This window comes from Lontra canadensis, unplaced genomic scaffold, assembly GCF_010015895.1.
Source record: "Lontra canadensis isolate GAN:19392208 unplaced genomic scaffold, GSC_riverotter_1.0 scaffold2, whole genome shotgun sequence".
Taxonomy (NCBI): domain Eukaryota; kingdom Metazoa; phylum Chordata; class Mammalia; order Carnivora; family Mustelidae; genus Lontra; species Lontra canadensis.
In genome coordinates, this window is record NW_022630996.1 from 58,210,263 (window position 1) to 58,222,435 (window position 12,173).

Here is a 12,173-nt window from a genome sequence, read left to right on the forward strand (position 1 = left end):
TCAATATCTATATATTTAGATAAGTATACATAGTGTATACATATACATATAAATTATACTATTAAGTTACTATTCTGCATTTAGCAATGATTATAAAGGCAGGCAATTATACACAGAAAATATTTTTTTTTATTTATTTCTATTATGTCAGGTCATTTAACATACAAACTAAAACATTTAGTAAATGATTCCATATACTGGTTTTCTCTGAAAGTCCCCTATATTCGTTATCATGTACATTTTAGGCGGAGGGAAGTCAAGAAAAAGCTTGTTCCTTCAAAATTTTATGTTGCCTGTTTTACTTTTTGAAACAACCAACATGTTGCCATATATGTGTATTAAGGGAGACTCATTATCTATAGACAGAAGGCTGAGGGGAGGCAGCATCAGACAGCTCATTCCTAGCTGAGGGAAGGAGAGAATATTGGCTAGGATCTGCCTCCCCCCGCCCCCAACCCACTCTCAGCTGCCTTTCCTTTTTCTCTTTGACCTCATCCTGTGGCTGCTGAGAAAATGTTTTATCCTGGAAATCGTGCAAGCAGGTCTTAGAATTAAAGAACTTGGATCACAAACTTGGAAATAAAGGAAATCCTAAAAGCAAACACCAGCTTTTAAATAATTTTCAATATCATCTCTCATCTTTGGTAGAGGCCTTAAAGTCTTCATGTCATCTTTTTCTCTGAAGAAAACTTTTGGAAACACACACACACACACACACACACACAAGTAAAGAAAGAGAGAGATTTGGAAAAGTTTAATTCCACCTAACTTTGTTCTTCTGGTTTGGTAAAGTGGAGGTGAGACCCTCAAAGAACCTAAAGGTGTCAATGGTAGTGAAAGCAGTGGTCTCAAATGTGTGCAAAATTCACCTCCTTTCATTCTGACTTAAAATACCAGATATGTTTTTCATTTAAACTCTGTGTAGTCACCTTAAAATTCTGGCCTAAAAGTGCATTAACTTACAAAACAAATGTGTTTTGAAATGAGGAAACCATTAAGGTTGACAATTTATGGTAGGTTTTGGTGCTATTTAGTTAAGGGCACATGTGTTTAGCATATGACACAGACATTAGAATCAAAGCTTCTATGTTTCAAAACCTATCAGAAGCAGTCCCTGACATCTTACACCCTTGTAGTGCTCTCTGGCTTTTTTCCAAGTGGAAGAATTCCATATGACATCAGTGATTATAGTACTTCTATATACAGTTGCCTTCAATTGCATCTGAATTTTGACAAGGGCTTCTGAAAGACTTCTAAAATTCTTATAAAAACTACATTTCTAAGTAGATAGGAAATACAGTTTTAAAATCTGCTTTTGAAACATGCCTGGAAGAGAAACTGACAACTTACTTTCTTGCTGAATGGGAAGCACTCACCTAGTGCCCAGTTCCCCGGACCCAGACTTGTTTGTTGATGGGGAAGGCAAGCTCAAGGATCTTATTTCGTGCTGCCTGTACTTTTTCACTGAACCCCTATAGACAAAAAAAGATGCCTTGTTTTGGGGACTATCATTATGTGACCCTCACCTGCCTTTGAGAAGCTCACTTGACTCTTTGCTCCTGTATTTTCACCTGCAAAGGTGAAATGGGACCCAGGGGCTGAGCCACTGATATCTCTGAGTGTGAGAGTTTACCCTTGGCCTCCTAGAAGAAACATGCAAGGAGTGCCTCTCCTGAGCTCCGTAAGGACAGGTACATCCTGCCACGTACCTCTCTCAGTTCTTTTAGCCCCCTTCGGTGTGCTAGTTCATCAGAGAAGAAGCCATTTCTTCCCTGAAACTTTGGAGCAGGTGAGCTGGGTCCAGGAAAGACAGTAAGCACAGAGGGGCTCTAACCTGCCTGTTAGGGCCCTCAAGGGGCCTCTCCACCATCAAGTGTTTGGAATAAAATCTGCGGGCAGGAAGCATATGTTGGGTTGTTGCTATTATTATTGTATACTATGTCAATAGACATTATACACTACCTAAATATTTCCAGGATATCATGGCATTTTAAACAACTCCCTTGTTTTATAGGAAAGGAGATAAGGAAGCAGAAAGGCTGAACACCTTGTCCCTTTACAAGAGAAACAGTGTTGATACTATATTGTGTTCATGTGTAAAAGGGAGACTATGAATATGGGTGAATGAATGCAAATGAAATGAATGAATAAATCAGAGCAGAGAGACTGACTTGCCCTGATGTGCAGATGCTTCATTTTCAAAGCTATCTTCCAGATATCTCGGCATACAGTCAGATGATTTTTCCTTTCCAGCCAGCCAACCTTTCCCATCGTCCAAACTTAAATTATGTAAACATTAATGAATTAAATTATGTAAACATTAATGAATTAAATTACATAAACATTAACCCAGAAGAGTTAAACAATTTTTAAAAGCTTCAAATATTTGCATATTGTAAATACATGCTTTATTTGACAAAATTGGTCCATAGTCATAAATTAAAATGCAAGGCTCTGTGAAATTCCACCGAGTATCATTATTCTAAAAATGTTCCCAGCATTTGAATTGCCCCTCTGTTCTCTGCAATGGCTCACATATGTGTACACCACCAACAGGCTGTGGCAGAACAGAGGAGCAATTCACACAGAGCTGCATTAGGAATTTGTGAATTCCATTGGTGGACATGGACTGGACAAGAAACTCCATTTTGAACAGTCTCTGACAAGGAGGGCTGGCCTTGGATACAGACTTCATGACAGTGACGTTAAGCATCTGCGACTACAAGTTGGAGCGGGAAAAACCCACCTCCCATAACAGGACTGCAAAATTGTGACAGGCAAGATAATCAGCTCAATACCAGGACTAATTAGAGCCAGAGCCATATCAAGTTGAAATACCAAGCAACTTGACCTTTAGATTTCAGAAAAGGTCACATTCAAGACCAGGAAAACTTGACTAGGTGACTTTTCAAGGTTATTCCCCAATTCAGTTCCATGCACGTTCTTTAAGATCAGAGCCGTATTTGGTCTGTGTTGTGATCTTCAAGGCTGCTTTCATCTCTCCTTGCTGTTTTCCTAGCTCTGCGTTTCTCTCCCCAGCAGTACATACATACCACCTCTTCCTTCAGCCCTGGAGACACACAATAAATCCTCCTAGCATTGGCCACCCATCAACACATTTTTATTTTCAGTCATTCAGATTAGAGAAGCTCTCCCTCTGTGGAAAACTATATTGACTATCATTACAAGAGAGTCTTCTCTTCTCTCTGTCATTAGGAACAATATCAGTATTTCTATTTTCAAGATTCCCAATGTAGCAGGACGCCTGGGTGGCTCAGTCGGTTAAGCAGCTGCCTTTGGCTCAGGTCATAATCCCAGGGTCCTAGGATCGAGTCCCACATCGGGCTCCTTGCTCTGCAGGGAGCCTGCTTCTCCCTCTGCCTCTGCCTGCCATTCTGTCTGCCTGTGCTCTCTCTCTCTCTCTCTCTCATAAATAAATAAAATCTTTAAAAAAAAAATTCCCAATGTAGCTAAATAAGAAAGACTCTCTACCTCTCCAATAATATTCTCAGCACCTTGGCACAGGGGAATCTTTTGTTCATCTTTGATGAGTTGATTTTGAGAAAAGAAACAATCAAATTGTTGATTGTCTCCTCCTCTTCCAACCCCCACCCCCCCGCAACCATTCTAAAGCAAGTTTTTAAATTTTCATGGACTTTGAGACACTGAAGCTTGGGGGTGAATATTAAAGCTCTAAGGAGAGAAATTAGTTGGAAGAATGGAAATTATTTAAAATATTTTGAAAACACACTGGGAAAATATGCTAAAGCAAATGTTATCATGATCTGAGTGCTTGTTTTCTAGCACCTTCTTCATTATTTTCACATCTCCCTGATAATTGGGCTGGTAACTGTTCCTGTCTCCCTTTTCACATTAAAGGGTGTTGGTGAGAAGTGACTGAGTGCTGTGACAAAGGCCAGTCAGCAACAAATATGCATTCTCAGTATCAAGTTGTCTATTCAGAAGCTTACAAAAAGCTAAATTTCCATGGCCATCCTGGCAGGTACGGCAGAGTTACCAGACCAGTGCCTAAGTTCATTACAGAATCCATTCCAGAGCGGTGCTTATGTTTGCGGTAACTGAAGCCTTTGTAGTTAGATCTTAATTTTATTTAGAAGCCAGAAATGATGGCACCTGGGTGGCTTATTTGGTTAAGTGACTGCCTTCATCTCAGGTCATTATCCTGGAGTCCTGGGATCGAGTCCTACATCAGACTCCCTGCTCAGTGGGGAGTCTCCTTCTCCCTCTGACCCTCCCCCTTCTCATGCTTTCTCTCTCATTCTTTGTCTCTCAAATAAATAGATAAAATCTTCAAAAATACAAAACCAGAAAGGAAGAAACATGAGGCAGTTGTTAATCATCAAGTTGACTTATGAGTTATTTTGAAACTCAGTCATTCCCTGGTTTCATCATTTGGTAAAATCTTGAGTACTATTCCTGGGGAAATTTTTTAGCAGCTCATTCTTTTCATAGTGAATTCAGTTTGCTTTTCATTGTCCCCCAAGTAGAAAAGCATGAAATCCCTTTTAGAACAACTGTAACCTGCTTCCACAGTCCTCCCAAAGAGTGACAGGGACCTAACAGGCATAGACCAAGGGCGAAGCAGGGATTAGAGCCTCGTCTATGTGTGTGGTGGGGGTGGGGGAAGGCAGTCTCATTGGGCTGCTTTGTCTTGAAAAGCACTATCTTCTCAAACATTGTATTTAAATCTTATAAAATCCAGAAGGTATAATAGATTGTTTCCTTTTCACTGCTCTGAGGGGACCTCTGTTACTTATTAGCTAAGTGACCTCAGCAAGTTACTTACTCTCCCTGGGACTTAAGCCTCCTCCTCTGTGGTCTGGATAATGATGCCCACCTCACAGGCTTATTCTGAGAAATTAATGGAAAAATGTCTATAAAACATTTGAATGAATTCTAACACACTGATGTCATAGTAGTCATCACAGTGTGCCTTACTCTGCCAAATCAAGTATATTGCAGTATGGATACAGAAATGGATACAGTATGGATACAGTATGGTATAGGTAGAAGATCTGGAAAGAGATTAAGTAAAGACATTGGGGTAAACCACAAAACTGAGCAGTGGCAACAATGGGGAGAGGGAGAGGATAGCCTTAGACAGCTGGGCACTGTATATGTGGTGAGGTCCTCTCAGGGATGTGGTTATGAAGATGCTTTCTTTCCTCTCCTTCAGAGAGTGTGACCAACTGAATGTAGGAAAAGGACTTTGGAAAAGAGGTAAAGGACTTAGGAAAACACCCATGGTCTTTGCATTAAATGGTAGCTGGAAGAACGTCTATGGAGACTTTAGCATTTTGCCTCCAGCTCTTGCCAACACCAAGAAGGGAGGTGGGACCTGGAGTCTGACCTGGGTTTGGATTGCTGCTGGCTGCATGGTTTCTAGGAAATCGTGTAGCCTTATCTGGAAGTTTCAGTTTCCTTTCTATAAAATGAAGTAAGCTGATGTTGGGATAATGAATGAAAAGTACCTGCCACATAATACATTTAATAAATGTTAATTGTTATTTATTTTATTATTAATTATTGTAATTTTAATGTTACCAAAGCACAGGTTTACCAATGAGAAAAAAAGAATGAATGTGATAGTGCGTTTGGTTTCTTTTCCTTTCTATTAAAAAGTGAAGTTTGCGGTATTAATGGTTCCCAGGGCCATCATAAGATTATGTATGATTTTTAAAGGTGTTAAAATCAACCACTCTGCAAGATTATGGTCTAGGGGAAACTTTCACTGAATCATTTGTTAAATTCACATCTACAAGTACTACAGGGAGTTAGTTCTAAAGTTGGCCATTTCCTGTGAAAACGGAAGGAGTATCTCAAGTCTAGAATTCCTTTTGTGAGCCAAGAGGAAGCTCTGGGCGATCTAAATAGTTTTGCTTGTTTGTTTTGTGGACGGTAGGGTTAGGACTTAGGCTATGCGGTCTTACAAAATTGGTGGAAATAGTCAAAAAGGGCAACTCCAGAATTTGCTTTCAGGGCTCTTTATTATCTCCTGATGCAAGGGCTCCCTCTGCAGGCTCCAGTAACTCTCAGCTCTTGCATGGGAAGCTAAGTCCAGCTGTGCAAGTGCCTGTTGTAATTCCTTTTGTTTACGATTGTCATGCCATCCACTGACAATAAAATCATACGTCTGAAAGTGTCATGGTGAATGTCTTTCGTAGGTACCACTGGTGCTGCATTGTGGCAGACCCGGTGCTATCAAATGGTGAAGTGAGTCTGGACCATGGTCCTCTTGTAGGCCCTCACTGGGTGTTATGGCCTTCTAGGGCCACATGGCCAAAGGAACCAAAGACAGAATACATCTTCAAGACCACACATAGTAGGGAGACAGTGTTTCTGTGGATTCCCGTAGCTCATTAAGTACTTGATATTCCCATCTATTAAAAAGTATGCTACATGGGGCGCCTGGGTGGCTCAGTGGGTTAAAGCCTCTGCCTTCGGCTCGGGTCATGATCCCAGGGTCCTGGGATCGAGCTCCGCATCAGGCTCTCTGCTCAGCAGGGAGCCTGCTTCCCTCTCTCTCTCTGCCTGCCTCTCTCCCTACTTGTGATCTCTGTCAAATAAATAAAATCTTTATTAAAAAAAAAAAAGTATGGTACAGAAACACCGAGGGACAACCCTAAACCATGTTACAGACCCACTGTAACGTCTGCAGAGTATGTTAAGCTAAGACTTGATTTAAAGTGTTTCAGGTAAATAAATGCATATATCAGATTCTATTTACCTAGGTCAAAAAATCATAAAATATTATTTGGATAGATAAAACACAGCTATATGTCAACAATTACATGGATAAAGATGGACAGCTTATTTGAGGGAAACACTGTAGCATCACAGATGATGTGAGAAACATGCTATCAAAGTTCATTGGCCAAACAGAAAGGGCATTAAGGAGTCCACAAGGTGTGCACTCAGCCTTCAGACACCCCTACATGATGAGAGTCAGGGAAACTGAGTAAGAGAGAGAATGAATAGCACTAATAAACACGGACAAGGCTGGCTTAAAGTACATTCACTCACAACTTATTTCAACTATTTTTCCCACTTGCTTTCCCACCTGGGCTCAGTGTGTGTGTGGGTGTGTGTGTGTGCTAGTATGACTGATACTAATAGAGAATGAAGTTTTAACTAAAATCTTCACAAGAAAAATACCATGAATAGTAGAGTGTTGAATTCTTTCATAAGAGAAATATTACTCAATAAAAAAAATCTCCTACCCTGTCTCCATATTCTAAATTTTTAAAAGGTGTGTAACATTTGGGACATAACCAAGAATGCATGAAAGATATGTAAGTTCTAATGATACTGAATCCGCCCATGTGCTTTCATCCTTTGCCAATCTTTCTATCTCTAAAATCTTGTATTCTTCTCCTTATTAACGGTGAACATCATGGCAGCCTTTCCTCACCTTTACTGGTGAGGTTTTTATTGGATGTCATTCACAGATCTAAAAAAATACCGTTACAAACATTTTATTATGAAGATTATTATGTACATGTAGAAGTAGAAAGGCTAGTAAAATGAACTCCTATTTACCCGCCACAGTTGAGCTAATATCAGTGTGTGGTCAATCCTGTTCTACCATCCTCTTCCCCTTCTTCCACTGCATTCCTCCAAAGCAAATCCCAGACATCTCCCATATAAAGGTTTAGCATTTATCTCTCAAATATAAAAGCTCTTTTTTAAAAAAAATAACTGCAGTACCATTAGCAAACTTAAAAAAACATTAGTAATTCCTTAGTATCATCAAACATCCAGTGTTCAGATTTATCAGCTTGTCTTACAAATTTGTTACAGTTGGATTGTCTGAATTGGGATCCAAATGATGTCCACACATTGCATTCGATTGAGATGCTTCTTAAATCTCTTTTAAGCAAAGGTTAGTCTTCCTTTGTTTTTCCCTCGTGCTTTCTATGTGGATGAGCTCCTTGTCCTTGAGGGTCTTGTCGATGCTATTCCTACGATGTCGACATGTTTCTACGTCCTGTGGTTGTCAGATTTAGAGACCTGCTCAGATACAGGTCCTAATTTTCTTAGCAGAAGGCTTTCCAGGTGGCGTTGTAGACTCCTCATTGTGCCATATCTGCCCTATCCAGTTGGGGCCCTGTGCTTCCAACCTCATCAGGCAAGGGCCAAGGTGAATAGCAACAGAAGAGGGAGCCATTGTATCTGGGGTGGGGTTCACAGTAACCAGGCAAAGAAGAATTACTTTTGACAAAACATCAAATGGTTCTTGGTAGACTCTATTGAAATATGTTTGCCTGGGTTCTGTTTGGCTGGTGGGAGTCAAAATGCAGCAAGTGTGTGAATCAGTCAGGGATAACTGGAGACTCTCCCCCAGTGAACTTATGCTCCCTCTGAAGGTACGGATCTTGAGTAAAGAGACTCAAGAAAGGAGAGACAACAGAAATGTACAGGAACATGTTCTTGGAGCTCTTGATGATAAGTGATCATTTCAGCTGGGAGAAGCTTGGGGTCACTCAAAGTTGGGAATCGGAAGGAGAGAGGTGTTAGAGAGATAATTAGTACCTGCAGTCACAAAAGCAGCTGTGGACTATGAGGGAGAGATGGAGACAGGTGACCAGAATCATAAAAGTGGCTTGCGGGCACAAGGGAAATAGGTAATTATGAAATTAGAGATAAGAAGCATTAAGTTGGCAATGAAGTTTACATCTTTTCCCTGTCTTTGAAGGCCTTGTTTTCTCTTTAGGATTTATAAGTAGAAAGCAAAGTTAAATGAGGATGGGCTGTTTTGCTAGATAAACAATTTCATCATTTCTTATAATCCATGATTTGGCACTGTTGCAATCTAGAAGTTATTTAGCTCCAAACAGAACATGAATGAAACGGGACCTCAGGCAAAGAGCTTAGGAGATTTACCTTCAAAGCCTGGCTGGCTTTGGCTTCTTTCTTCTTCTTCTTCTTTTTTTTTTCTTTATAATTTTGTTGAGACATATTTTATATATCCTAGAACTCACACACTCCGAGTGTATGTTTCAATGATTTTTAAAGGAAATTTAGCAAGTTGTAGGCCTTACTATAAATCAGTTTTAGAACATTTTCTTCCCCCCAATAAAATCCCTTGTGCCCATTTACAGTTAATCTTGTCCTAGTTCCTGTTCCTCATCCCAGGCAATCATGGATTTATTTTCTGTTTCTATAGATTTGCCTTTTCTGGACATTTCATACAAATGGAATAAAATATGTGGTCTCATAGATCAGGCTTCTTCCACTGAGAATAATGTTTTTGAGGTTCGTGCATGTTGTAGCTTGGAGCTGTGGTCCATTCCTTTTTATTGCTGAATATATCACCTTTTATAGTTGATAGGCATTTAGGTTGTTTCTAGTTTTTAGCTATTATGAATAATTCTGCTAAGAGCATTCATATGTAAATCTTTGTGTGGACATATGTTTTCATTACCCTTGGGTACAGGAGTGAAATTACTAGTATACGGTAAATCGATGTTGAACTTTTTTTTTTTTAAAGATTTTATTTATTTATTGGACAGACAGAGATCACAAGCAAGCAGAGCAGCAGGCAAAGAGAGAGGAGGGGAAGCAGGCTCCCTGATGAGCAGAGAGCCCAATGTGGGGCCTCGATCCCAGGACCCTGGGATCATGACCTGAGCCAAAGGCAGAGGCTTTAATCCACTGAGCCACCCAGGCGCCCGATGTTGAACTTTTTTAAGGAATTGCCAAACTGTTTTCCAAAGTGGCTGTACCAGCAACTTGGGAGCGTTCCTCCTTCTCCACATCCTCCTAGTTCTGCTTGTCAATAGCTGTGCTATTGATAAGTAATTCTTTAGACTTACTTTAGTTTTCTCTTTAATAAAACAGCTGGGGTTGGGGGCCTGAGTGGCTCAGTCCATTGAGCGTCTGACTCTTGGTTTCAGCTTGGGTCATGATCTTAGGGTTCTGGGATCGAGCCCCACATTGGGTTCTGTTCTCAGCCTGGAGTCTGCTTGAGATTCTCTCTTCCCTCTGCCCCTCCCGCTCCTGCTCTCTTTCTTTCTCTAAAACAAATAAATAAATCCTTAAAACAACAACAACAACAACACACAACTGGGGTGAGGCATTAATATTTCCCAAGTGCCTCCTCAGCTAGATACGTACAATGGCACAAAAGAGGGAGCCATTTTACCTGGGGTGGGCTTCACAGGACCCAGGCAAGGAAGACAATTATTTCTGGTAAAACATTGAATGGTTCTGGGAAAAATCTATTGAACTGTGTTTACACATAGTTCAATAGATTTGTGTATTGTGTATTATGTGGTCACGATACAATAGATTGTGTGTCTCTATCAGTCTCTAGACATTGTGATCGAGACACTTGTGTTCTTTGTCTTACTTCCCTGTCATCCTCAGGAAACCTAAGTGTGATTTTGTGTATATCTGATGAATGTACTGAGGTTCAGAAATGTTAGATGAGTTAGTCATCGCTATAACACAGGGTTGTCATGAGTACTGAATTACATCCAGTAACCTATACGAACATGCGGGGCAGAGTTCTGGGTACCAGAAGGTGGCTAATGAAGAGATTTTAATTTCTGTACTTCTTCCTGTCGTTCACATCTCACACAGATCCAACCACAGGGCCTGAGCTACCCTAATCAGGCCCCACCACTCTTCTGGGCTAGTTGCCTCTTCTAAAAGGCTTTAGGGGATCTGCAAAGCTTGTATAGAACTTATCCTGTAACCACAACTGCTTCTAGGGCAGAAATATCTCAAAGCTCATCCTTGACCCCTAGTAGCATAATTTTTGTTGCATAAAACACTAAAAGCAGCTACTTCAGATTGGGGTTACAGCTTTCAATGGTTTCTTTTTATTCTCCTCTCTTCTTTCTCCCTCCACTCACAATGGCGGCCCTTCTCCAAATTCCAGGGAAGGGAGTTATGAAAAAGTACCTTTGAGGTTGTCAAAAGTTAACTAACTTGATTGCTTTGAAATGGACCCGTATCAGTTGGCTGGAAGGTTACTTAAATGGCAATAAGAAATGAAAACAAAAGGTAATAATACTCCCTTTGTCAAGTAGAGGAAAGTGATCTGCGAAAAAAGGGCTCAATATCTTAGTCAAATTCAAGGATTTGGGTTTTAAAATATATTTTTATATATGAAAGTTTGTACAAAATATTTTTAACATGAAATATTACATTTTATATAAACTATACAACATAAAGGTTTTTTTCTTGTTGTTGTTTGTTTCAGATCAGTAACTTGTCATTCATTGTGTCTTTTCAGGGAGAGCCTGGTGTCAGAGGCCCCCCAGGCCCCTCTGGGCCTCGGGGCATAGGAACCCAAGGGCCAAAGGTGAGTCTTTAAGTCTGAGCTCTGCGTGAAGTTCAGGTACCATCCGTGCCAAACGAGTGAACATTAACTTCCTAGCACATGTTTATTTTAGTGTTGACTTGTTTTTTCTGGAGTGCTGATGAGAAGTCTCATTTTCTCATATTACGTAGCTTTCAGGAAAATTGTTTAAGTGTGTAAAGGCATTTACTTCCCCCAAAGAAATTAGAAAGTGTCTCTTTAGAAAGTGGTTGCAAAACGCTCAAAATATTTCCAGTTTTCTTAGAGGCCGTGCCATCATTAAGGAGCACATTTTCCCTCTAGTCAGAGGGACCTCAGCTGGCCCTTCAACAGAATGCCTGCTAATCTGTCTGTTGTGTCAAATATGCATAGTCCACTCTGTCAGGGCCACAGGGCCAGGGTCTAGATTTACTGTCCCCATGGAAGGTGAGAGAAACTTCCTCAGGCTCCCTTTGCTCTCCTTTCTATTTCCCTTTCTTTTGTTGTCTCCAATCTGGTGGTTATTCATCCTTTCCTTCTCACAATCCAGTGTTTTTCAAAGAAGGAGTCCTTGTCCTCCCTGGTTTGCCCTAGGGGGACATTTGGTGATGTCTGAAATCATTTCTGGGTGTCACAGCTGGGGGAGGAGTGCCGCTGGCATCTAGTGGGAAGGGACCAGAGATGCTGCTAAACATCCTAGAGCCCCCAGCTCAACGTGGGAATAGCGCAGAGGTGGAAGAGCTGTGTTAACTCTTGATTCATGTGCTCAACAAATAATTCTTTGATTTGTTCAGAAACTAAAATGAAGAGGTATCAGGCATGTTCATAGGGAAAACAGGTGTCAATGAGCCACTTGTTACAAATT

The 12,173-nt window shown here is 40.6% G+C and overlaps 1 protein-coding gene across 1 annotated transcript in view; it reads left to right on the forward strand.

Moving 5' to 3' along the window:
* The window catches only part of COL28A1 (collagen type XXVIII alpha 1 chain), a 146,355-nt gene that overhangs the window by 87,864 nt on the left and 46,318 nt on the right, over nucleotides 1-12,173 (forward strand). Inside the window, 1 exon segment of the mRNA XM_032874384.1 lies at nucleotides 11,264-11,332. Coding sequence (XP_032730275.1) covers nucleotides 11,264-11,332 — 69 coding nt within the window.